Genomic DNA, 27,482 nt, shown 5'->3' with positions numbered 1-27,482 from the left:
TCTGGAAATAGGAAGAAAAAGTGGGTAGTCCATTTATATTATATTTATATTATAGTACTATATTATAGTACTTAAATAGTAAAAGAAACTGTAGACCTTTACAAATTCCAGCAATAGAAGTCAGAATGGCAGGAAGTTAACATGTAAAGTAAAATTCCATTGAGATAAATGGGGCAGATTTCTAAATAAGTATGCTTGGGGTCAGAGTATGATACTGGTTCTTTTCCCCATTGAGAAATAGTTTTTTGTTCTTAAAAATTTCAAACACTGTAATTTAAAAATTAAGTATCACACATGTAGTAAAAAAAGTTTTTTTTAAAAAAAAACAAAAATTAATCTAAGAATCTTCTCACTTCCCATCCAAGAAGCTTCAGAAAGTCCAGTCGCCTCTTGAAAAAGCACTTTTGGGACAATTAATCAAAGAGTAAGCAATGCCCAATTCTACTTTTTCATTAACATATTTGCATTTGAAAACAAATGGTAGAGGAAAGTATTTGTTGTGGTGGTTGGAAAGGAAGGCTTAAAAGTCAGTCATGAAGATCATGGAAAAACTAATTTTCGGGGGGGGGGAAGTACAGAAAGAATAGCTTTCTCTAAGAAAAAACGGGTGTTAGTTTATGCATAGTCATATGTAAATTTAAAACAATCCCCAAGTTTTTGCCTCATGTAGAATTTTGCTAACTACTCCCTATTGTTTTCATTTAGCATCTACAGAAATTATGATAGTTAGAAATATCTGTAGCTTTTCAGAAGTTTGGCTGCTAATGTAGGAGCAATTAACTGAGAAAAGCAAAAATAACTAGGAATTTTTATCTGGAGTTGCCTGAAATTAAAATGCAGTTACTGCTTTTGTGAAATTTTGTATTAACACTTATATTACCTGCTTTAGATGTCTTCCTGCTTTCAATATTTTAAATTTATATATATATATGTGTGTGTGTGTGCACCAAACAGAATTCAAAAATGCCAACAATTTAGGATACTACAAGGAAAGAAAGAATTTTCAGACTAATACATATACATGGGCAGGCAGAATGAAACTGGCCAATATTTACTTAGCAACCAGCAATGCATCATTCATAACTTAGTTACTAAACCAATCATATGAGCTGAGGTGGCGCAATGGTTAGAGTGCAATATTGCAGGCTACTTCTGCTGCCTGCCAGCTGCCTGCAATTTGGCAGTTCGAATCTCACCAGGCTCAAGGTTGACTCAGCCTTCCAGCCTTCTGAGATGGGTAAAATGAGGACCCAGATTGTTGGGGGCAATATGCTGACTCTCTAAACCACTTAGAGAGGGCTGTAAAGCACTGTGAAGTGGTATATAAGTCTAAGTGTTATTGTTGTTGTTGTTATTAATATTATTATTAATATTAATATTTATTCAGTATATTCTTTTTGATAAATAGAATGTATTCTCTGCATTGCAATCTCAAAAGAATTAAAGTATTGCAGAACTATTTGATAACAGAATTGGTGAGGAGTAAAGCATTGAATAATCTCCATGACTTTCAAAGTCTTCCTTTCTCCAAAGTAAGAAAGGTATAGCTTTTCAAACTATAGATATTTTTTAAAAAAATTTATTGTTTTATTCATAAATATTTTTGAATACAGTGTATTGTCAGGGCATAGATATTTTTTGTTCCCTCGTTTAAAGTAATTAAGAGGCACAATAACAAATCCAGCTGATGTAACTGAGGTGCTTGATGCCAGGATAGAAAGGGTTTGGATCTACTTTGTCCTGTTTCCAGAACACTTCGTTTTAGTGTCTAATGCTAGGGGAACATAACATAACTGAAAACAGTTGAAGCCTATCAACAAGTGAAGCCTATCAAGGTTTTTGCAAATTATGAATAGGGCCCTCCACTATACAAATACAAATTATAAATACATGCAGTACTTCACAGAAAGAGAAAACTGCAAATAGTTACACCCTACATTATTTCAACATTTAGACTTTGCTCTCTGATGAATAGTAAACAAAACTAGAACTAGAAACTAGAAACCGCGCCTTTTAAAACAAAAACCCAGCAATACCTTCATATAGTTACAACTGGGATTTAGTAAATGCAACGCATGTTTACGGTATACACAGGAAACATTGTTCTCCATTATTTATGGCATACATACAAACCTCTCCTATTGTACATTCATTGATATTTAATGAGTAGTATCTTCTTTGAAAATGGTGTTCACAAAATTTCTTATTTGTGTTCTTTTTTTGATGTTTTTTATGTTTTCTTCAAGAATAATATTAATTAAGAAATAATATTAAGAAATAATATTTTCTTCAAGAATAATATTAAAACCAAAAACTTGTAATATTTTCCTAAAGTCTGGGAGATTTATAAAATGGACCTTTCTATTCTTCGTAGTTTGAACCACACTTTCTGCTTGTCTAATAATTTGTAAAAATTATAGACTGCTTGCAATATGAGTAGTTTTCCATTGTGTTTATAAATTGCTCAGGATATCTCCATCTTGTTATTATTCTTTAAAGTAACTAATGGCAGTGTATAAAACTGAGGCCTGTAAATACCAAATATTTGGGAAATAGTGTAAAACTGCTAAGTCTTTTATGACCTTCAAGTTTGCAAATATCAGGCTTTCTAGAGTTTCTCTGGCATTGATAAAATTTCTTTTCATTGAGACTATTTATTCTAGCAAAACTCCTAGCTTATTTGCAAATGCTAGGAAATCATTGCCATCAAATAGTCTTGCATGACCTCCACATTTTATGATGTCTAAATGGCTGTAGGTGAAACAAGGATTAATTAATTCCTATAATATTATAAAGCTTCCTTTTAAAAAACTAACAAACAAAGAATGGGTTGCATGTAATAGCCAACTATTTACTGTTCATGTTTTGAGATAGGCAGTACTGCTTCATTAATTTCAATGGCATCTAAGTCAACTATAAGTGTTTTACCTGGACAACATTTTGTATATATGGGTTTTAACTCATCATCTGGAGAAGAATTCTGACAACTCATAGGAACCCAGTCCAAATATTTGCGATTTATCTGGAAATGAATAATTTATGACTTATATTTAGATTGGAAGGATTCCTGTTCAAAAATATCTTTTCAAAATATATGCACGCCCACACTGCTGTAAAACACTCCATCTAAATTTGGACAAATTTTTTGGGCATATGTGGATCTATGAGTTGTACTGGAACAATAAGCCACTGGCTTCAATAATCTATCACAGTGGTTCTCAACCTGTGGGTCGGGACCCCTTTGGGGGTCGAATGACCCTTTCACAGGGGTCGCCTAAGACCATCGGAAAACACATATTTTCAATGGTTTTAGGAATAATTTTATTGTTGGGGGTCACCACAACATGAGGAACTGTATTAAAGGGTCGTGGCATTAGGAAGGTTGAGAACCACTGATCTATCATGATCTTGAAACAATGTTCCACCTGTTGCAGGGCAGCGTCAGTATTCAATCAGTATGTCACTATGTCTTCAGCTATAGCCTACAGGGAGATTTATTCCTAAAATAATTTCCATCTTCTGTGGAATGTTCCATATAGGTGTCATATTTGTTCAGTTTTAGAACTGCAGCGTTACCAGCTTTTTAGTTAGTTTTTGTTCATAGTCATCCATGAGTAAGCTGTGCAGGGGGATTGTCTACAGACACCAGAATGCTTTCCAGGTGTGAGATAAACAAAGACATTTTCCTTTTGAATGATTTGGAATTAGCAGATTTCACACACACAAAAAAGTGATTATATATTAAATGCCATCAAGAGCTATCCTTTTGTATATTTTCCCTATGTCATGGATAAGTTTTTAAAAGGTAAAGGAGTTCCTGTGGGTTTTACTCCCCCAGTCGTAGTCAGCTTTAGGGGGCGGTGCTCATCTTTGTTTCAAGGCCATTGAGCCTGAAGACATTTCTGTAGTCATGTGACCAGCATGATGTCATAGAGCACTGTTACTGTCCTACAGAAGGGATACCTATTTATCTACTCATTTGCATGCTTTTGAACTGCTAGTTTGGCAGGAGCTGGGGCAAAGATGGGGGCTCACCCTGTTACACGGTGCTTGGATCTCGAACCTGGGATTGCCAACAAGCCAACAAGCCAACAAGCCCAGTGTCTTAACTGCTGAGCCATCTGCTGCCCTGGATAGGATTAACCAACTAAAAAATTAACTATATCACTATACAATCTGAATATGTGTTTTTACATTTAATTATTAAAGTATTTTATTTTTTAATTGTTTTTAATTGTTTTATCTTATCTTATTCTTCTTACCTTTTGATTCTTTTATTTTGTTTTGTTCTGTCTTATTTGGGAATGTGATTTAGTCCCTGTCTATTATATAAAAAAAATTATGTCGTATTTCACTACTGTACAGAGTCAGTTTTGCTTTTCTGTGTATACACCATTACACAAGGCTACAAGATTTTCATGTGCTCTCCTGGGGATGGGAGCAGGTGAGCAGGGTCCTTCTCTCTTTGATTAGATCTTGAGGTTGAAGCAGTTTCATATGTGGCTGCGCAGATATTAGTATTTTCTCAAATAGTGTTAAGTACCTGAGTCTCTTATCTGCTTAATTTAGAGAAGAAGATAGAAATGGATTGCAGACTAAACCATTCTGTAGTTAAAACAAAAGTTGGTTGTTATTTGATTGACTAAGTGATTAACTGACATAACCTCTAGAATGGCACTAAGAGCAATTAGCAATTTACCTTCTGAGACATCTCTTTCTGGTTTAAACATCAATTTGTAATTTTTTATGCTTGTCATGACCCATACTGAGAATGTCAGGCCTGAAAGCCATCTTTTGCATTGGATCTTCAGGCTTGCCACATTTAGTGCTGTGGGAAACTGGGAGGGGGGATTGTATGGAGCAGGGGAGATATATAGTCATAATAACATTCCTTTCTCCGAGAGTCAAAGACAACTTGCCCGGCACCTGGTGTGGTGCGACTGGGAGGCATCTCCAATTGGGACGGTGCATTAATTGGACCATGTGTGATGGACGTGTCAGTGCTGGGCAGGGACTTGGACTTTTCTTTGGGTGGGGAAACCCTGGAAGCTTTCAGATTCGGGTTTTCCCAGATGTGCCAATATGATATCTCTAATAAAATGGATGACAGAGAACGAGGTGGCTGGATGGAGTCACTGAAACAGTAGGTGTGAGCTTAAAGAGGATAGTAGAGGACAGGAAGGCCTGGAGGAACGTTGTCCATGGGGTCATGATGGGTCGAACACGACTTCGCAACTAATAACAACAACAACAATAAAATGGAACTTTGAGGAACTTCTAGCCTCGGAGTCTTCTTTCTTTGGGGGTGTTACTTGGAACCCTGAAAAGAGAGTTCATTTTCAGAAGCTAATTACAGCCTTAGACTTAGAGAGACTGGTGGGGACCAGGAGTTGAGACCTAGCAGGGCAAACTGAGTGATTCAGACTCTCCTACTGGAGAATTTGTGGCTCAAGATTCCAGCTAGGATTCTGTCTACAAAATCTACAATAGCGGTTCAAGACCCAATTGCCTGAGACACACAGACATGAAAGACTGTAAAGAAAATCTTGCAGAATATTGGGAAATTACTGTTATTCCTGAGGAATCTGGCATTTTCTGTTGAACAAATTCAGTTTATTTGGTTTCAGGAAAATTCTATATTTGGAGCTGACCCAATACAATACTAAAAGCAATTCTTGTGTGGTCTTACAATCACTTGCTGGAAGCCATGCCCCATTTTCCACGATTAACTAGATCTTACCCTTTCCAGACTTCTCTTGTAGTAACCCAGACTGTGAACAGTTAATCCGAAGAGCAAAGTCTCAAAACTCAGATTAGCAATACTTATTTTAGTAGCTAAGAAGATTAAAGGTGCAATACCAGCAAGTACTCTACTTTCAAATCAGAAATCTGTAAACAGGCAATTTAAGGTGGCAAGAGTCTGGTTCCTTTTCTTATGCTTTTTCAATATAAAGAGCAGGAAACTTGTTGCTTTTGTGAAGACAAAGCAAAAGTACTTGATGATTGCTTTCGAAAAGGTCTAAGAGTTGGTCTTACACTGATAAAGGTTCAAATGACTAAACACTTAGTTGTAGACTTGTCTAAAACTGTAAGACTTCACCCTAATCTGCCCTGAGATAGATTGGTTCTAAATTGAGAGTTTCTTTACTAGCTGGAATTCTTATACCCCCATCCCACTCTTCTCAATAAACTCTGCTAAAGTGAACTCTATGGAAATCATGCTTAAAAAGAATAATTTTGGTTCAGATAGTACCAAAGGATCTCCTAGAATTATTATCAATGTGACAACCGAATGTCACACTATTCATTTGTACAATAGTAGGATTCAAACTTTTTTACTACTGGTTCTGTGGGCGTGGCTTGGTGGGCATGGCTTGGTGGGCTTGGCAGGGGAAGGATACTGTAAAATCTCCATTCCCACCCCACTCCAGGGGAAGCTTACTGCAAAATCCCCATTTCCTCCCAATCAGCTGGGACTTGGGAGGCAGAGAATAGATGGGGGCAAGGCGAGGCAGAGGTGGTATTTACCGGTTTCTGAACTACTCAAAATTTCCGCTACCGGTTCTCCAGAACTGGTCAGAATCTGCGGAATATCACCTCTGCACTTGTACCTTCCTGGTATTTGGAACTCTTCCTAAAGTATCTTAGTTAGCTTCTGAATTATTGATAGATCTTTCTTCTATTTCATTCCTTGTCTGTTCTGTTTTTGTTTTTCTCTGCAGTAAAGTCACTTGTCTAGCTCAGTTGCTTCTCTGAGCTTACTGTAATTCTGTTTTTATCAATCAAGGATTATCAAGGTATGAAAAATAAATAAAAAGAATTACATCTTTGACTGGTATTCTTTGAAAAACTGAGTTCCAGTCAAGATCCTAGAAACTAACCAAGTAATATTGTACTGTGAAATTATAACATGTGCCCAGCAATATGGCTTCTATAAATCCGCGGTTGATATAGCTACACTTTTTAGTTCTTGTAAACATTTATTTAAGCCATTTGTTATTTCACTGACTAACACTATAATAATTGTAGGGATGATTTTGTGAGATCTTTTCCATCAGCTACTCATTTCAATTTTTACATCCCTATATTTTGTATTTTTTTCTATTTTTTTCCTTAGTTCCTTGGGTATTGATACATATACAAAAAATATTCTTTTCATTGTTATTTTAACTGTTGCATTTATGTTCCAGATATTCCAGAGCCATGGCGATGCAGTGGTTAGAGTGCAGTACTGCAGGCTATTTCTGCTGCTTGCCGGCTGCCTACAATTTGGCAGTTCGAATCTTACCAGGCTCAAAGTTGACTCAGCCTTTCATCCTTCCGAAGTGGGTAAAATAAGGACCCAGATTGTTGGGGGCAATATGCTGACTCTGTAAACCGCTTAGAGAGGGCTGTAAAAGCACTGTAAAATGGTATATAAGTCTAAGTGCTATTGTTATTGCTATTATTATCTGTATGTGAAAAATCTTTACATTAAAATTTTAACATAATTTTCAATGATTGTTTTCAAATTTGTTATACCCACATCTAGGAAACCCATAATTTTTGCAACAGATGTCAATGGATATTTTGTTGTGATGTTGTCTATATATGAAAACTGAGCAATTTTTTTGTACCTACTAAATATGTGATCCAATGTTCTACCTTTTTCTTTACAAAGTCTGCATTTGCTTGATTTCATAACATTTGTAATGTTTGTTCTTTAATGATAAAATTAATCCTTCTGATGATGTCAGCTTTTAACTATTGCCAATTTTTTGTCTTGTCCACTTTATTTGAAATTTTTAATGTATTGGTAATGATTTATTTCCCCAATGTTTTAAATGATTTATTGAACAATTAATGTTTATAGTCCTTTTTGCTTCTGCTACATTCTGGATGTTTTCTTTGCAAACTACAACAATAATTTTCTCTTTGCTTGCCTTAATATAATCGTGTGATCCTGGTTATCTTTGTTTTTCCACTCTTATACCAGCAGTAAATCACAACCTCTGATTTTTAATGCTAATGTAGTCAATCAACATCGATTTGTGGATTTAGTGCATCAAGCATTGTCATCAGCTTTCAGGTTTTCTGATCTAAATTGTCCAGTTCAACCTGTGTCCAGTTTACCGTATTAACCATGTATTTGTGGCTTTGATTGTATTTCCACAATTTAACTTTAAATTTAGATATATTTTTTGCACTTGTTTCAAATATTCTAAACTGGATTTCTTTTTAACTTTATCATGCAAGCTGTTATTTGATCTAGGTTATCTGATCTAGATATTTGTAGTTTTCCTCCAATAGGCAAAGATAAGATTTACATTTTAATAGTATATCGTCATTTTGATCAGTTCTTCCTTTTTTTATACTGAGCATTGTACACATGTCAATTCCAAATTTCATTTTGTTATCATCATTATATATACTTATAATACTAAGGATTCAATTTCAGATTTGTTTTTTCTCCCAAGTAGTTTTAAATCATCCCTATATAACAGATGGAATATTTTCTACCTTTTTTTTAACAGTTCATATCCAAGTTTTGTTTTATTCAAAATATGTAAAGGGTATCATTGAGATGGTAAAAAACAATGGAGCAACTGAATTCCCTTTAAAAAATCCTTTTCCTCTCCTTTAATTTCACAATTTACCATCAAAGTAGTAGTCTACTTTTTATTAACTTTAATTATTTTAATAAAAAAAACTTTGTGTATCCAACTATGTGGAAGAAACTCAGATCCTTTATATATTCAAGCCAAGCCTTCTACTTTGATTTTTGTTCATTTTTTTTTTTGCATCATTTTATCAAACATCAATTGATCTTTCGTTCCTTACACCTTTTGGCATTTACCTTTTTATTCAAGTAGAGACATGAGTGTTTGGATATGTAATTCAAAATCACGATTTTGTAAATCTCATTATTCATTCATATCTCAATGAGATATCTAGCACCCTTGAAGAGGTAGTGCCAAAGGTGAAAGGCATTCTTGATAACTTAAAGCTATTTCTTAAACTTCTAAAAAATATCATTTTTGGGTGGCAGGAGTTATCAGCAGACTGCACAGGGAGAAGACAGTTCATAAACTTGAGGCAACACCACTCCCAAAGTAAAATCAGAGGCAACAGCTTGAATGACTGGCAATGACAGATAGATCTGACTGATGGTTAAGAAATGAATACCTGGTTCAAATGAACATATAAATTATGAGTTTATAGCAGTTCATTCCCAGCATTAAATGGGATAAGGAAATAAAGTTGCAAGAACATCTTATCTTTCCATTACGGTCAACCTACTATAGTCCCCATAGAAAGGGGCCTATCTATGGTAGTTGATTTTGTCCTACCTACCTGTGAAATTGTGAAATTGATTCACAATCTGGGATAACTGGTTTATTTGACTTAGTTCTGATACTCGAGTCAGACACTAATAACTAGACTGATGGTCGGTGAGGTTTTTAGAGGCTCAGTATTCAACAATCATGATTTTCTGACAGTTCACACATTAGCTTGGTTCTTTGGTTTGACTTTGCAGAAGTTACTTGACTAGATAAGAATCTTTATGGTAGATTAGATTGCTCATTACCAGTGAGTTATTTGCATGAACTAATTTGGAGTATTACACTTCTGATCAGTGGTGGGATTCAAAAAGTTTTACTACTGGTTCTGTGGGGGTGGCTTGGTGGGCATGGCTTGGTGGGCGTGGCAGGGGAAGAATACTGTAAAATCTCCATTCCCTCCCCACTCCAGGGGAAAGTTACTGCAAAATCCCCATTTCCTCCCGATCAGCTGGGACTCTGGAGACAGAGAATAGATGGGGGTGGGACCAGTCAGAGGTGCTATTTACCGGTTCTCCGAACTACTCAAAATTTCCGCTACCAGTTCTCCAGAACTGGTCAGAACCTGCTGAATACCACCTCTGCTTCTGATGCTGTGATGTTTCTTCTTATATTCCAGAAATCAATTGGGCAATGCTTGGTGATCTTTAAGCTGAGCAGTACTATATGTTGCATATGTGCCATCTCTCGCCATAGATTGCAGGAGAGCTGCTAGAACCTGCCTCAGTCTTCTCAAACCCAATTGCAAAGGATAGTCCATACAATTCTATATAGAATGTTTGCCATATTTCTAAGATGAAGGAACAGGATGCAGCTTGATGGTACAGCCTCTATCCTACATCCAGAAGGTCATACTGTAGTTTTAATCCATGGTCTTTACAGTAAAACCAGGAAAAATTCCAGCTTGAAATTTTGGAAAACAGTGCAGATCATATTAAACTAGGTAGATTAATAAAATGATTTGATATAAGGGACCTTCCCTTGCCAATATTCTAAAGCATGGATCCTTTTTTTGACAAGTCAAGTTGCCAAATTTATGAATATGGATCGATTATTTCTTAAGACTGCTGTACTGTGTTTTACCATGGAATATTACAATATTGCAGCAGTGCATGTTATGCATGGAGTAATAATCATTCCTACACTGCAACTTTGCTTCTCTTGGAAAATACTTTATCGGTCTTTTATACCTACGGTGATTAAAAATATAGGTTTGCTTTTAACTCTTCATTTATAAATTAGTGGGTTTAAAAACTATCTATCATGCTTTAATCTAATAAAATGTGTCTCTTAGTTGCAAATACCAGTATTTAGCTTCATATTTGATGTTCGATCTTACCTGACTTCGTGGAGATTGTAGAAAGACTTGTATTTGCGAAAGAGCAAAGCTAGCCTCTCCACGTTGCTGTGTAATGCTTGCTTGATAGTTTCTTTAGTATCATTGTATAGATCTGGTGAAATACCAGCCCTCTGAAAAGCTTCCCGCAACAGCTTCAGGTTTTTCCTCTGTGCTTCCACATTTATCCAGTAGCGCTTCTCTGTGATGCCGTATGTAGGAAGCTCTTCTATTTTGGTGAACATTTTAGGGAACCATGTAGTTTCTAATTCAGAGTAATCTTCCTTTAATGCAATACTAGAAGAGGGAGTGGTCTGAGGAGTGGTAGAAATTATTTTCTCCTTAGTAACGGGTGGCATTTTACATGGCTTAACAAATATATCCAAAACAGAGCTTTCCACTACTTTCAATTTGGGACTCAAGGGCTTATGTTCCTTCGGTGTCGGTCTCTGCTTCTCCAGCACCTTGCTCTTCTGCTCCTGATCTCTGCTCTCTTGATCTGGTTGTTTTTGCATCTCCTGCTGCCAGCTTTGCAGTTGCTGCTGCCAGCGCTTCTCCCAAGTGTGTTCGAGCTCTTGTTGCTTTTTCTGCTGCTCTTTTTGCCACTGTTTATACTGTTCTTCTTGCTGCAGATGGGCTTGCCTCAGGGTTTCCATCTGTCCCTCGTGCTTTGCCTGTTGTTGCTGCCACTGCCTTCTCTTAATCTCATACTCCTTATCCTCCTCTTTCCAGATCTCCTGCTGCTTTCTGTGCTCTTCCTTCAACTGGTTCCAGAACCACTGTTCTTTGGCCTGCTCCCCTTGGAGTATCACATGCTGCTTGTACTGTTGTTGCAGCTGTCTGACCTCCTCCTGCAACCTGCATTGCTGCTCCTTCTGCTTCTCTCGTTGCTCAGCCCAGTACTGCTGATAATGATCGTTCTGCTGCTGCAGGCGCCGCCAGTGCTCAAGCTGCATCTGCCAGAGATGCTCCTGCTCCTTGTGTTGCTCCTGCTTCTGCTTCCACTCCTCCTGCTGTTTCTGAAACAACCCCTGCCATTGTACCAGATTCTCTTTGGCCTTTTCTATTTGCTGACATTCCCCCCGTATCCGTAACTGCTCTTCTTGCATTCGTTCCTTCTCTGTCAGTAGCTCCTTTTGAAGTTGCTGGTACCAAAGCTCCCTCTTGATATTTAACTCCTGCAAGCTCTTCGGTTCCAAATGGCTCACTTTTGGGGATAGCTCTTTTCCTTTGTCGACAGTCTTTGGTCGCTCCTCAGAAATTGGTATAATTATTTTCTTCTTGTCTTGTTCTTCAGCTTCCTGCTTCAGTTCCTTGACCTGCTCATCACCTTCATCAGGCACACGTTCCAGAGATTGCTCCTCTTTTGTGAGAGGTAAAGCCTTGGCCAGGTCTTCTTTCTTCTCTTGCCATTTAGGTAGGCGGACATCCGGTGGAAAGAACAATTCTTTGTCCTGGGGAGGTGGGACCAGAATGGGTACCTTCTGGGGAGGCAGGACCAAGATAGGTATGTCCTCAGGAGGGGGGACCAGGATGGGTATGCCTGGGGGAGGTGGGACCAGGGTGGGTATGACCTGGGGAGACGGGATCAGGGTGGGTATCTCCTGCGGAGGTGGAGGCTGGGCCAGGGTAGATCTCTCCAGAGGAGGCGGGACCAGGATGGGTATGCCTGGGGGAGGTGGGACCAGGGTGGGTAAGACCTGGGGAGACGGGATCAGGGTGGGTATCTCCTGCAGAGGTGGAGGCTGGGCCAGGGTAGATCTCTCCAGAGGAGGCGGGACCAGGATGGGTATGCCTGGGGTAGGTGGGACCAGGGTGGGTATGACCTGGGGAGACGGGATCAGGGTGGGTATCTCCTGCGGAGGTGGAGGCTGGGCCAGGGTAGATCTCTCCAGGGGAGGCGGGACCAAGCTGGGTATCTCCTGAGGAGGTGGGACCAGGGTGGGTATGACCTGGGGAGACGGGATCAGGGTAGGTATCTCCTGTGGAGGTGGAGGCTGGGCCAGGGTAGATCTCTCCAGAGGAGGTGGGACCAAGCTGGGTATCTCCTGAGGAGGTGGGACCAAGGTGGGTATGACCTGGGGAGACGGGATCAGGGTGGGTATCTCCTGCGGAGGTGGAGGCTGGGCCAGGGTAGATCTCTCCAGAGGAGGTGGGACCAAGCTGGATATCTCCTGAGGAGGTGGGACCAAGGTGGGTATGACCTGGGGAGACGGGATCAGGGTGGGTATCTCCTGCGGAGGTGGAGGCTGGGCCAGGGTAGATCTCTCCAGAGGAGGTGGGACCAAGCTGGGTATCTTCTGGGGAGGTGGGACCAGGGTGGGTATCTCCTGAGGAGATGGAGGCAAAACCATGGGGGGTATGATCTGGGGAGGTGGGACCAGGCTGGGTATCTCCTGCGGAGGTGGAGGTAGGACCAGGGGGGATATGTCCTGGGGAAGTGAGACCAGGGTGGGTATCTCCTGGGGAGGTGGGACCAGAGGAAGTATGTCCTGAGGAGGTGGAGGTGGGACCAGGGTGGGTATGATCTGGGGGGGTATCTCCAAGGGACGTGGGACCAGGGGTGGTATATCCTGGGGAGGGAGGGCCAGGATCGATCTCTCCAGGGGAGGTGGGATCAGGCTGGGTATTTCCAGGGGAGGCGGGATCAGGCTGGGTATCTCCAGGGGAGGCGGGACCATGGTGGGTATCACCAGGGGAGATGGGACCATGGTGGGTCTCTCCAGGGGAGGCAGGACCAGGGGGGGTATCCCCAGGGGAGGCAGGATCTGGGGAGGTATCTTCAGGGGAGGCAGGACCAGGGGGGGTATCTCCAGGGGAGGCAGGATCAGGGAGGGTGTCTCCAGGGGAGGCAGGACCAGGGGGGGTATCTCCAGGGGAGGTGGAAACAGGGTGGGTATCTCCTGAGGTGGTGGGAATAGGGTGGGAGGTGGGATCAGGAGGGGTATGTCTTGTGGAGGTGGAGGTGGAACCAGAGTGGGTATATCCTGGAGAGGTGAGGACAGGATGAGGGTGGGTATATCCTGGGGAGGTGGGAACAAAGTGGGCATCTCCTGGGGAGGTGGGACCAGGGGGAGTATGTCCTGGGGAAATGGGGATGGAACCAGGGGAGGTATGTCCTGGAGAGGTATAACCAGGGGGGGTATATCCTGGGGAGATGGGGATGGGATCAGAGTGGATATATCCTTGGGAGGTGTGGCCAGGGTGGGTATTTCCTGGGGAAGTGGGGCCAAGGGGGGTTTCTCCTGTTGAGGTGGAGATAGGACCTGAGTGGGTATGTCCTGTGGAGGTGGAGGCAGGACCTGAGTGGGTATGTCCTGTGGAGGTGGAGGCAGGATCTGAGTGGGTTTGTCCTGTTGAGGTGGAGGCAGGACCTGAGTGGGTATGTCCTGAGGAGGTGGAGGTAGGCCCTGAATGGGTATGTCCTGTGGAGGTGGAGGCGGGACCTGAGTGGGTATGTCCTGTGGAGGTGGAGGCAGGATCTGAGTGGGTATGTCCTGTGGAGATGTGTCTTGGGTAGATATGTCCTGAGTAGGGGTGACATGAGTAGATGAAGGAATTTTGGTTATTTCTTCTCCACTTTTATCTTCCAACTTTTCCATGCTTTGCGAAAACTGTTTATCTTCCTCCAGATGAGTAAGGGACTTCTGCTTTATCAAGAAGCATTCTTCCACTTTGTCCTGTATTGCCTTAAAGAATTGTTGAGCTTGTTGATCTGTGGGTTGAAATTGAACTGATGCTTTTCCACTGCCTGGAGGACCTTTCTTTAACTTTTCTAGCTTGTCCTCTAAACAAGCAAGAGTGGCTTCTTGAAATTCACGGAGAGCAGTTTCTTCAACTCTTGAGGCTCTCCTTTTTTCTTTTGTAGTATATGCTTGCTCAGCTGTATCAGGAGGCAATGTGGACTTTTTTATTTTGGCAGGCTTGTCTGCATGGCGGCCTCCAGTCACTGGTCCTGCTGCAGTGTCTTTATATGATGGCTCTAATTCTTCAAAAATATGTTTGATAGTCTCTATATCTATCATACCATCCTTCTCCTTGGCAATCTCTTGCAACTTCATATTTAAACCATGAATCACTCCTTCAGTTTTCTCTGCCTGCTTTGGGAGTTGTAATGCTTTAGTCCATCGTTTCGTTTCTTTCTTTTCTCGAATATCTTTTGATTTCTCTGCTAATTGTTTCGGGGCTTCCTCAATTTGTTCTGCTATAGCTGTTTGTATCAAGTCTTTATCTTGGGATTCTGGCTCCTCCTTGGTTTCTGAAGTTGTTGTTGGCTTTTGAGTCAGTTCACCTCCAGGAATGTCCTGGGTAGGGGTGTCTGGGGTAGGAATACTTGGGGTAGGAATGCTTGGGGTAGGTATGTCCCTGGCTGTCTCTTGCAACTTTGCATCTACACCATGTCTTACTCCTTCAGTTTTCTCTGCCTTTTTTGGGAGTTGTAATGCTTTACCCCATCGCTTTGTTTCTTTCTTTTCTCGGATATCTTTTGATTTCTCTGCTAATTGTTTTGGGGGTTCCTCAATTTGTTCTGCTATAGCTGTTTGTATCAGGTCTTTATTTTGGGATTCTGGCTCCTCCTTGGTTTCGGAAGTTGTTGTTGGCTTTTGAGTCAGTTCACCTCCAGGAATGTCCTGGGTAGGGGTGTCTGGGGTAGGGGTGTCTGGGGTCGGGGTGTCTGGGGTTGGGGTGTCTGGGATAGGGGTGTCTGGGGTAGGAATGCTTGGGGTAGGGATGCTTGGGGTAGGAATGTCCCTGGCAGTCTCTTGCAACTTCATATCTACACTGTGTCTTACTCCTTCCAACTTCTCTGCCTGCTTTGGGACGTGTAATGCTTTGCCCCATCGCTTTGTTTCTTTCTTTTCTCGAATATCTTTTGATTTCTCTGCTAATTGTTTCGGGGCTTCCTCAGCTTGTTCTATTATAGCTGTTTGTGTCAGGTTTTTGCCTTGGGACTCTGATACCTCCTTGGTTTCTGAAGATGTTGTTGGCTTTTGAGTCAGTTCACCTCCAGGAATGTCCTGGGTAGGAATGCTTGGGGTAGGAATGTCCCTGGCTGTCTCTTGCAACTTCGCATCTAAACTATGTCTCACTCCTTCCGACTTCTCTGCCTGCTTTGGGAGTTGTAATAATTTACTCCACCGCTTTGTTTCTTTCTTTTCTCGGATATCTTTTGATTTCTCTGCTAATTGTTTCGGGGCTTCCTCAGTTTGTTTTGCTGCAGCTGTTTGTGTCAGATCTTTATCTTGAGATGCTGGCTCCTCCTTAGTTTCTGAAGTCGTTGCTGGCCTTTGAGTCAATTCACCTCTAGTTATCTCCTGTGTAGGGGTGTCCTGTGTAGGGGTGTCCTGTGTAGGGGTGTCCTGTGTAGGGGTGTCCACGGTTAGTATAACCTGGGTAGGAGTGTCCTGGATAGGGGTGTCCTGGGTAGGGGTGACCAGTGTAGGTATATCCTGGGTACGGGTGACCTGGATAGAGGTGTCTAGGGTAGGTATTTCCTGGGTAGGGCTGGCTGAGGTAGGTATGTCCCTGGCAATCTCTTGCAACTTTACAGCTACACCAGGTCTCACTCCTTCCGACTTCTCTGCCTGCTTTGGGAGTTGTAATAATTTACTCCACCGCTTTGTTTCTTTCTTTTCTCGGATATCTTTTGATTTCTCTGCTAGCTGTTTCGCGGCTTCCTCAGTTTGCTCTGCTGTAGCTGTTTGTGTCAGGGTTTTATCTAGGGTCTCTGGTTCCTTCTTGGTTTCTGAAGTCATTATTGGCCTTTGAGTTAATTCACCTTCAGGTATTTCCTGGACAGTTGTGTATAAGGGAGCTATGTCTTGGCTAGGCATGTCCTGGGTGGGTGTATCCTTGGTAACTGGGAATTTGACCATCTTTTTTGTTTTCATGGTCACTACAACTTTATCTGCAGTACCTTTCATTGATAACTTGCGCCTAGCTCCTTTTTTATCTTTTTGGAGGCTTTGACCTGAAATGTCTTCTGCAGCCGGTTCAGTTAATGATGAAGGTTCCATTGTAGATGGACTTTTCTCCATAGGCTTTTCATAACTGGATTTAGGAACCACTCTATCAGATTCTGTGTCCAATGTTTTGTGACTAGTGAGCATTTCGTCTAGTACCTCCGGTGATCTTTCAATGACTGTTCCATCCATTGGTGGACGTTTTTCATCTGTAGTCTTTGGTGGTTGCTTTGTTTTCCCCTTGTCAGAAACTGCTTTCTTCTGTTTAATTTTTATATCCTGGATGCTTCCAGTTGGAGTTGGTTCTCTCCCATAAATAGTTAGTAGAGATGCTTCTGAACTCTCTCCTTGAGATTCCCATTTTTCATCCAAGATTTCTCCTTCACCTTTTCTAGTTAGCTTCTTTTTAGGTTCTGTTGGGAGTTTTGGTTTCTCAGCTTGTTTGCTCTTTACATCTTTTTCAACAACAGGTGTTTTAGTCTGAGGTTTACCTGGAGTAACCCTGGAAAGGGTGATGTTATCTGCTAATGATGCTTTCTCATTTGCATCCTGCAATTCTTTTTGAATCATTTCATTTGTGACCAGGAGTGCCATGCACCTTTCTTCAGCACTTTGGACTTGCTTCTCCAATGCCGTCTTTCTCTCCAGGGCCATTCTCAGTTCTCTTTGTAGGACTAGAACCTGAGGATCTTGCTTCCTGCCTTCCACAATAGTTAGACTGTCACACTTGAGTTTTAGGTTGCGGCATTGTTTAACCAGAAGGCTGAAAGCCTTTATAAGGTTTCCTACCATGGTTGCAGTATACTTGAGGGCAACTATTTCTGCTTTGTTGAAAAATGAAGATTCCCCTAGTTCGTGTATCATGTTGTTAACATCATGACAACGAGTAAAAGCAAGAGATTCATCATCCAACATCTGTTCGGGTGTCAAAGGCTCACCTTCCTGAGGTGTATCTGCTACTTTATCTCGCCATGCTTTAAACAGAAGGGTATATTTTTGACCTGAGGTAGAAAGGTAATAATAAGAGTAATAACAATAGCAATAAGAGGAATAGTAGTAGCGTCGGTAATAATGTAAAATTGAATTGAGAGATAAAAGATCATTGGACCAGAAATTTTTAAATGTTATTACTATAAGATTATATTAATAAACCATCTCATATATCAAGAAGAATATTACAAGTAATTGTACTTAGGTCTGTAACATAAATTGCACAAGAACATGGCCAGGGAATCCCTATTAGATATATTTAGAAAACAAAAGCAGCTCAGAGTCGCCTCAAACTGTGAAATGGGTGGCAAAGAAATTTGATAATATTAATAATAATAATGGGGGGAAAAGCTCTTCAGAATCAGCTTACAAACGCTGCTAAACAATAGACTTGGGACACAGCTGGTAAAACTGCACAAACGATAAAAACTGGAACCAGGTGACTGGGATTTGTATAGTGATTAAAAAGACATCAGTCACACAAAAGTGAATGAAATGTACATCTTCCCTAGCAATATGCAAATGCTGACAGTGGCTTAGAGATTGATTCTGCTTCTGACATTGGGTCTTTTGTGGCTGATCTTTGCCAGGTGATTGTTCTCAGATACATTTTGTAATTAAGCCAAAAGTATGGCTTCTAGTGAATCCACTACTTTTTTTTAGGTACCTGATTTCCGCCGTGCCTTCATTTTCTCTGCAAAGAGTGGCTGGAATAGCTTGATCAAACGTTGAACGTTTCCTTCAATTTTTTCAATAAATTTCAAGAGATCCCACTCCATTTTCTCAACTATTTCTTCACTGGGAATTAGTTTTTCTTGTAATTCAACTTTTTTCAGCATTCCATCTAGAGAGAAATTTTAAACTCAAATGGGATGGAAGAAAGATCCTTCTTAAATAACATTTTTTTTAAAATTTGATTTATATGCCGCCCTTCTCCGGAGACTCAGGGTGGCTTACAGAGCGTTAAGCAATAGCCTTCATACTCTTGTATATTTATACAAGGTCAGCTTATTGCCCCCACAAACTGGGTCCTCAATTTACCTACCTTAGAAAGGATGGAAGGCTGAGTCGACCTTGAGCCTGGCGAGATTCGATCTTACTTTAATTGCAGACAGCTGGTGTTAAATTACAGTGCTTCTGTCTGTTGAGCTAAACCAGGCTCAACATTGAAATTCTTCCTTTGGAAAATATTCTATAGAGCCATGATGATGAACCTATGGCACACATGCCACAGGTGGCATGCATAGCCATATCAATGGGCACGCAAGCTCAGCTCCGGCACGCATGCGCGCGCCGGCCAACTGATTTTTGGGCCTTCTGGGCCCATTGGAAGTAGGGAAACAGGCTGTTTCCTGCCTCCAGAGGGCCTCGGGGGTTGGGGGGTGGGGAAGGCCCATTTTTTTCTCTCCCCAGGCTCCAGAGCCTTTCTAGGAGGAAGAGGAGGAAGCCTGGGCTAAGAGACAGTTACTGATTCAGAATCACCCAGAAAGTTTCCATAAGTGAGGATACCAAATCTGAATATTAGTCCACTATCTTTAACTTCTCTACTACATTAGTTCTCACCCGCGGGAGTGGGGGGAGGATGAAAAATTATCCTGAAGTTTAAGTCAATAAACTTGCAGTTACTTGCTAGCAGGCATTCCCACTGATAAGAGCCTATATTCTGGAATACTTTCCCTGGGAAATTTAACAGAGATTACATCAATTATACCCGATTGAAACCATCTCTCTAAAATCAAGCCTCTCCTGTACGAAAGTTAGATGAATTTTTCAATTACATGTTTGTTTTTCACTATCTTTTTCCATTAAAAAAAAATTAATTATTTTTCACATTTCTGTACCACCATCACCCTCAAAGAGGGGCTCTTAATGTATTATTTTATTGTTATATTTTAATTGTTCTATTTTGCGGTGCAAATGTATGGCTAGTGGTATATAAACTAAAATGAACAAATGGACATTAAGTGAGGACTACCTATACAACGATGGGTTTAGATTAGACATTATCTCATGGAAGAAGCATCACATGGTAGATAGGGAAATAGTTAACTTATGAATGTTAAATTAAGCAATACAGCGGTTTACTGTTTTTAAGGCATATCAGATTATTTTATATGAAACCAAGACTTTTTTTTACCTGTTACAAATAAAGCCGAAATATGGTTCACAATATAGTTTTGCATGCTAGAATATTGGTTGGATGCCCCAAGTCTTCTTATAATTGACCTTGTTCTATTTGGGGGTTAGGGTTAGTGTTGTGACTGTGACACAAAATAATTGCTGAAGGCTATGCACTGCCCACCCCCTTCCTTTGTCAAGGAAAGACCAACAGGAAAATGTCCTTGATTTAAAACTTAAGCAGACCCCAGAATCTTGCCAAATAATAAGTAGCTATAGCGTTCCAAGTCCAAGAGATAGCAATCGAAAATTTATTGCACTGAGCTTATTATAAGAAAGTAGATCATTTTTTAAAAATCAGTTTATCCTAATTATAGGCACTTCTTGGGTTACAATATTCATTCAGCAACTGTTTAAAGTTCCAACAGTGCTGAACAAGGAGACTTAGGACCAGTCCTTCAAGTTGCAGCCACTGCAGCATCCCTGTGGCCATAGGACCGCAATTTGGGCACTTGGTAACCAACTCACATGGTGTTCTGGAGTCGTGATCACCATTTATCACCTTCCCTGCTGGCTTCCCACAAGCAAGGTAAATGGGGAAGCTGGCAGGAGGTCACAAGTCTTTTTCACAGAATGAGGATAGCCTAGCTGATAAACTAAAAATAAACCAATGAAAGTTTAATTAAATAACTAAAACATGGTATAACTGATAAATTAATAATAGAATGTGTGTAAATGCATGCATATCCTTCCAAGGAAAAAAAATGACTTTTTCTTTCAATCGCTGGAAGATCCAATTACTTTGATAGGGCAATTGGTGGGATGTAAGGTATATAAGATTAAAACCATTGTGTTAGAATTTAGATTCCTATTAAATGTTAGCTAAACGTAGACTTCACATCAGTGGTGGGTTGCCCCCGGTTCGGACCAGTTCGCAAGTTTCTTTAACAAGTATAACCGGTGGGAAGCCCCGCTCACTGCCCCAGATGTTGTCATTGGCGATCTGAGCATGCACGCAGAAGCAAGGCGCACACGCGAACGAAGCGAACCGGTAGTAAAGGTAAGTAGAACCCACCCCTGCTTCACATGCATTATATAAGTATACCTAATTAAACAGTGGTAGATTCTCATTTCTACAGTATCAGATCCAGCATATACTGGATCAGATTGTCAAAACTCTTTTTCTTTTGAAAAAAACAACTTTTCTATGAGATAGAATTTTGTCAGAGTATCCCTTCCCACTGTTGGTGTTACAGAACTTACTGCATTCTTTTAATGAGTCCAGTACTAGGCGCAATTCCAGTAATTTATCCATGTTTACATTTAGCACATCATCAATGTCATCTAGGAAGTGAGATCGACGGCTTTTCTCCTCCCATGTTAATATGGTGTTATATTCCTTTTCTAATTTTGGATCCATGCCATCATCTTTTTTATAGCGCTCATAAGCTCGATTCACGTTCTCCAGAATGCGAAAGAGTTTTTTAGAAATCTCCTGTAAGAGCAGAACATATTTGCAGAGAAAAGTAGTGTATTGAATTGTTACAGGAATTCCCAACTCAGCTGTCTAAACCACTTCTTAATTTTGGAGCTCTTTCAGTCTCCTCTTAAAATTCTGGGAAATTTCTAGATGTGTGAATGTGATCTTACTGTAATACTTTAGTTGGTATGCTACCTGCTTTGTGTCCTATGAAGAATGGGGATAGAAATATATTTTTAAAGAAATGTTAAATAATAGTGAAAATCTCTTAGATTTTAAAATGAGCAAATTCATAAAAGATATGCCTATCCATTTCTGCAGGTATTAATCAAACAATGTAAAACCTCCAGATTCAGAAATGATTACCTTGGAAAAAAGAACATAACTAGAAACTAGAAACTCTGCTTCTAGATTTCCTTGAAGCATCTCTCTTCTCCCCTCCTCGCATTGTAAAAAAAATACCCCAAAACAGGACGTAGACTCTGCTTACTAGCAGGAGGAAGGCATTGTGCTTTCTTTTTTCATTCAGGAAGGGATTCAATAATAAATAGTATTTTTCATGATGAAAGAGCGTAATGTGGGTGTTTTAGCATTTATTTGTGAAATAAATTAATATTTTCCTTTTTTCTACCTTTCAGAGGTGGTTGGAGATGCTCAACAAGGTGGAACCAAAACACTGGGATATTTGAGGGGGAACAACAAATGCTACTCTCTTCAAACTGCATTTCCTAGTATTCAAGACAAATCAGATGTTCCCCCGAGATAGTAAATCCCATAAGATGTTTTCTCTGTATCTGGGAGATGTAGATGTAGATACATTTGCGACTTCTCTTCCCAAAAGTATAAAGGTGATGATAGTGGTTTAAAAGCAGATTATAGTACTGTAACAATAAAGTTTTAAGAGTTTACCATTTCTTCCCCTTCATTAATGACCAGAATCAGATTGTATTTTGCCTAATGGTAAAACTCTTACTGATTTGTGGTCCGAGAATATGCAATTGATAGTCATGAATCTATGAGGCAAACCTAGATACTATTGTGAAGAGTTATGCAAACTTTATTGTCCTTTTCCAGGGCAAGGTGCTACATTTTTGGTGCCTACCTTCTTGGCTCGTTCCAGTTGTTCCACATCAATTTTATCCAAAACACGCCTTACAGGAATAGGAATTTCCACTGGCATGGTTTCTTTTTTGGTGGTTGTAATTTTGGGCACAGCAAGACCTTCTGATGCAAATTCACTCACACTTCCTGATTTCGATGATGATGAAGAGCCATCAGATTTTGAAGTCAAGGATGGTAGATTTTCCCATGCAACAAATCTTTGGAAATGCATGATTACTGCACAGAATGAGCCAAATAAGCCTCCTGTACTCTTTATCACATAATTTGTGTTGGTAGGTGAGTGGATGGGTGAAAACAAAGAGATTTACATTTCAAAAAAAAAATTTTTTTTACAGTTAAATGGAAAATCACCCAGAGAGGAGAGGAGCAGATTCTGTTTATAGAATTGATGTCTCCGTTGCCATTCCATGGCTTCTAATCCATGATGTCACTAAGCAAGCAACAAACATTTGCATATAAAGAAGCTTCAGGGAAAAGAAATTCATAATTCTACATAAATAGGAAGTTTCATTGCCAACATGTCCCACCATATATCAGACCTTTGGAAGGAAAGCAGCATTGCAGTGCTTTATTAATATATACAGTAGTAGTTGAGCATTTTAAGTTTATCCTCAGTTTAGATAGACATTTTGAAAATATTGAATATACTAGCTGAATATCCATGCTCCGCTATGAAACTATGTGATCGGGCTTGATAAATCGACACTTAAGAGTTTGAAAATTAATGAGTAGTTACAATTGGCCTCTCCTCTCCCCTTCTCTCCCTCAGGCTAGCCCCACAGAAGCCTCTCCTCTCTATCCCCTTCTCTTCCTCAGGCTTGCCCCATAGATCCTCCCCTTCTCTCCCTCAGGCTTGGCCCACATAAACCTCTCCTATCCTATCCCCTTCTCTCCCTCAAGCTTTCTAGCCCCTTTTATCCATGAGTCTTGCTCCTCAGAAGCCTGTCCTATGCTATCCCATTCTCTCCAGTTATTTTCAAGTTGGGAGGGGGAGTAGAATGTCTAACTAATTAGCATCAGTGTGTGTTATAATATAGGAAATACTAATGCTCTGATGGTCATTTCAAAAAATCCTTTTAGTGAGCACCTAGAAGCCAAGAGGAACACACGTGGCAAATTTCAAGTTTGTAGGCTTTACGGTTCTGGAAATTTCATGATTAATGTGTGAGTGGTTTTCGCTTTTATATATAGAGATTTGTATATTGGCACTGAACAGAATCCCTTTTCAATCCTGGCATTATTTCTCCAAACTTGAATTGACAGTGTAAGCCATTATCAAATGTTACAAAATATTTAATGTTATAACTTTTGCATAGCAGGCAGCTGATTTGAAGCATCTGTCATAGATAGAATGGTAATGTTGATAATTGATTATCAATTATCATGTTATTGCATGTTTACTGCGAGACAGAGAATCAAAAAATGACAACTACTTGGAGGATTTTTTTTTACTCACAACTTGGACAATTTGGGATATTTTATTCCATGACTTGGAAAAATATAGTTTATATGTATGGGCGTAAGTATATATATGAATGTATATAGCATGTTTATATGTGTGTCTTTTGAAAGCAGGTAACAGAATTTCATTTTTAAGTGTATCAGTATGCTCGCAGTACTCCGAGAGCATATGCACCAAGACAAATTCCTTGTGTGTCCAATCATACTTGGTCAATAAAGAATTCTATTCTATTATCTTCTTTCTCAACATCTCATGAGCCAGACATGTTGTTGTCTACATTAATCTCCTCCCCCAAACAACAGAAATTAACAAAATTGTTCTATCTTCTCTTATTTAATAATTATAATTGAATCAAACCCTGGTGCTGCAGAGCTGAGAGATAAAATAGTATTTATTGTTCAAAATGATTTATTTATACAAATTTGAATAAGTGGGAAAGCTTACAAACCTCCTGCAGCACAGAATTTCAGCTTCACAAAAAATAGAATCAACATCTATCTGTCCTATCTGTTCAACCACTGTTTAACTTTTTGCTGGAAGCAGAAGGAAATTAAATTTTAATTTGGGGTTTTCACAATTATTATAGAAATATTGTGTATTGTTGATTTTAGAGTAAGAGGTTAATGTATTTTATGTCTGTATCTGTACCAAAGAAAATTGGAAGCTATTGGGTGTTTTTTTCCCCCTTTCCTTCTGATTTTGCCTTTTAACTTCTCTTTTGCCAGTCCCCTTTTTTTTGTATTTTATCTTTTGCTGATTTTATTTTTAAAAAAATGCTTGGAGCATTGCAAATACGAGAACACCGTGATCAGAATAACTCTATTTTACTAAATCCAAAAATTATTTGTGCGGAAGATACAATGCAGGAAAGTTGTTTACATCATTTTCTGCCAGCAAACATACAGGTGAATAATAAACAGGGAGATAATATTATATATAATATAATAAATCTCAGATAATATTGGGGAAATCCTAAATTCCTTGTTCATTAGCATGGCTCTTGTACTACAGTATGTCATATCAAAACAAAGCATAGTGGTCAGGAAAAGTAATATGAAAAGATCATGGAGATGTTGGGTGACAAAGATTAATCAAAAGTTTGATACTTGTTTGTATCAAATAGATTTTTTTCTACTTATGTTCCCCTGCCTCTCTATACCTACTATGTAACTAGTAGTAATATGGAATAAATTTCAGTTTTGTCTTCTTTAATTCAGGACACTAAGTTCTGTAACTTCAGTGCAATGAAGTTTACGAAAAAGGGCGCCTTCATCAAATAATTACGTGATCAAGACAAAACAGCACTCCCTCCGCCCCCAGAAAAATAGGTTACACATAGCAGTTAAAATAATAGGTTTTAGTCTTCAAGATGCTACAAAACTTTAATTCTAGCATACTGGAGTGACCGAAGGAAGGTACCGTAAAAAGAAGCATTTTGCAAAGTCGTCCTACAAGCTCTGAGCTAAAAAAAAAACAAAACCCCACCTACGCTTGCGAAAATTTAGCTGGATTAAAGTACTCAGCCGTGAGTTTAGTTTAGCCAAAATAAAATAACGCGGAAACAGTACAAAACAGATTTTCAGGATTGGCTGGGTATATTAAGGCGGCTCGCGTATCTTGCACGTGTTTTTCACATTCCTGCAATACGACGCTCCCTACGGGCAAAAAGAATGGTTCCTGCGAAGAACAGGTGGAGGAATGGCACCCCCTCCCCCTTTCAGCTAATGGTACATTCTGCCGCCACCACGCTCGCGCGGCCGCTAACGCGATCGCTTGTCACCAGAGGGTCATTTCTCTAAGGCTTGTCAGTGAGCAGCTCGTAGTCCGGAAGCATTTGTGGGAATTGCCCCGGAAGGGGTGGGGGGAAAGGTTGCGTGTGGCAGCGGCGGCGGCGGCGGCGGCGGCTGCTGGGGCTCGGCCCTGGTGGTGAATGGAGTGATAGCGGCGGCAGGAAGGAGAAGGAGGCCGGAGGAGGCGGAGCTCGCGTCTTTTTGCGCGGAGTCAGGCTTTCGTTGCCGGCAGTGGTGGAGGAAGACGACCTCGGCGGCTCGCCTCGGGGGCTTCGGTCGGGGTCGGGAGGGTCAAAGACTGGCCGGGGGGGAGGCTGGAGGAAAAAGATGCTGCTCTTCATGGAGGTGAGTGGGGGGTTGAGCCACGTGACTCGCCAGGCGGCGCGCGCTCGCCCGTTCGCCGCCCGGCTGGAGTGGGGGGGGGATGGGGCCTGACACAGCAAATAGCCCCCCTCGCGCGCGTGGGCGCCGGTGGGGAGCGGTTTTGTGTGTGTGTGTGTGTGTGTGTGCGGGGGGAGGGGAATCTCCAGGCGGGAAAGGAGGGAGGTTGGAAGGGACGGAGCTCCCGGCGCACTTGCCCGCCATGGTGCGCCATGGGAGCAGGAGGAGGAGGAGGAGGAGGATCACGCGGCCGCCGGCGGGGTAATGGGGCGAAGCGTGTTTCGGGACCCAAGCGCCAATCGGACACGCTGGGCCAGTGGGTGGGCCTCCCAAGGTCAAGCTTCGTGAGCGGCCCAGGAAGGCCTGTGAACTGGGGCCGGGATCTGCGCTCGTGTGGGCGAAGGGGACAGGATGTGGAAGCGTGGCTTGCCGCGTAAAGGTGAAGTAGGCCTAAGGGGAGCGCAGTTCAGGGGACCGTACCGAGGAGCCTTTGTGCGTTCGTGGACGAGTTGTGTTAGCTGCTTCTGTCTATTCCTCGGGGTGGGTGCCGGGGTGGAAAAGAGTCTGGGCGAGAGGAGAAGGCCACGAAAGACGTCGCAATGACCTTTCGTAAAAGTTTTCCCTGATGGCTGCTGCTTGGAACATGGCCGGACACGTGTGAAGGTTACACGCATATCTGAGGCCCGCGCCGAGGAGGAAGAAACGTTTTGGAAGCAGTTTTCTGCCTCCCTATTTCCCATCTTGCCTCTTGTTAAAATAAATTTAAAAAAAAATAATACGTGGGAAGTCATCCACTTCCAACTCTCTCTCTCTTAAAAAAAAAACTGCAGGCACATGGCAGGAGTACAATATATAGTCAGCTGACTGCTGGCTTTCTTTTTCCCTTGCCTGGCTAATGCTTTGAGTAGATTCCAGATTGTATTGTTCTTATTGTAGAAATGTCAGACTAGTAAAGCTGTAACTTAGCAACGTGGCATTGGTTTAACTGTGCCCATATAAACAGAGCTTTTAAGAGGAAAGTGATGTAGGTTTTTGGTGCTAACCTGGCTTTTAAGGCTGGATGTTTAAATTATTTCTATCTCTTCAGAAATTGCTGAAGGAGGAGCTTCATAATATTCGTTTTAACTGAGCAACACAGTTTCACCTTTTTAATTCCATATACATTGCAACATATGGAAAAGTTTTTATACTACAGTGAAGTTTCAATAGAGACAGCAGTTTAAGATAATTACTTAGTTAAAAATCATTTTTAAAATAAAATACTTGTTTGGAGTTGTCTATTTTATAGAACAGGCTTAAAGGTACGAAGTTTTATTCATAAATGTGCATGAGACTGATTCTGGGAAATAACACATAGGAAAAGGCTTATGCTTTGATAGCTTGTTCTGCAAACTAATTGATAGTTATAGTTATATAGTTATCTATCTATCTATCTATCTATCTCTCTCTCTATATATATATATAGTTATATATATAATTATATTGCAATTCCCCCCCTAACATCAAACCTGTAACTGAAA

The 27,482-nt window shown here is 40.7% G+C and overlaps 2 protein-coding genes across 3 annotated transcripts in view; one reads left to right on the top strand and one right to left on the bottom strand.

Annotated features, from left to right (window-relative positions):
• Nucleotides 1-22,540, bottom strand: part of LOC139310269 (protein FAM186A-like) — a 28,092-nt gene extending 5,552 nt beyond the window's left edge. The window contains exons 1-5 of the mRNA XM_070934431.1: nt 22,310-22,540; nt 20,991-21,222; nt 19,236-19,286; nt 18,277-18,453; nt 10,660-17,620 (exon numbers count right to left, since the gene is read on the bottom strand). Coding sequence (XP_070790532.1) covers nt 10,660-17,620; nt 18,277-18,453; nt 19,236-19,286; nt 20,991-21,222; nt 22,310-22,540 — 7,652 coding nt within the window. The remainder of the gene's footprint in view (nt 1-10,659; nt 17,621-18,276; nt 18,454-19,235; nt 19,287-20,990; nt 21,223-22,309) is intronic.
• A 3,169-nt stretch (nt 22,541-25,709) lies between these two features.
• LARP4 (La ribonucleoprotein 4) overlaps nt 25,710-27,482 on the top strand; it is a 44,403-nt gene continuing 42,630 nt past the window's right edge. For both annotated transcript variants that reach the window (XM_070937809.1, XM_070937808.1), the window contains exon 1: nt 25,710-25,926. In XM_070937809.1, the coding sequence (XP_070793910.1) occupies nt 25,909-25,926 (18 nt within the window). In that variant the 5' untranslated portion in view covers nt 25,710-25,908. The remainder of the gene's footprint in view (nt 25,927-27,482) is intronic.

Source organism: Pituophis catenifer, unplaced genomic scaffold (genome assembly GCF_029215685.1).
Source record: "Pituophis catenifer annectens isolate HBS135680 unplaced genomic scaffold, rPitCat1.0.hap2 SCAF_2, whole genome shotgun sequence".
Taxonomy (NCBI): Eukaryota; Metazoa; Chordata; class Lepidosauria; order Squamata; family Colubridae; genus Pituophis; species Pituophis catenifer.
The sequence above is the reverse complement of the archived record's forward strand: the minus strand, read 5'-3'. Positions and strand labels throughout refer to the sequence as shown.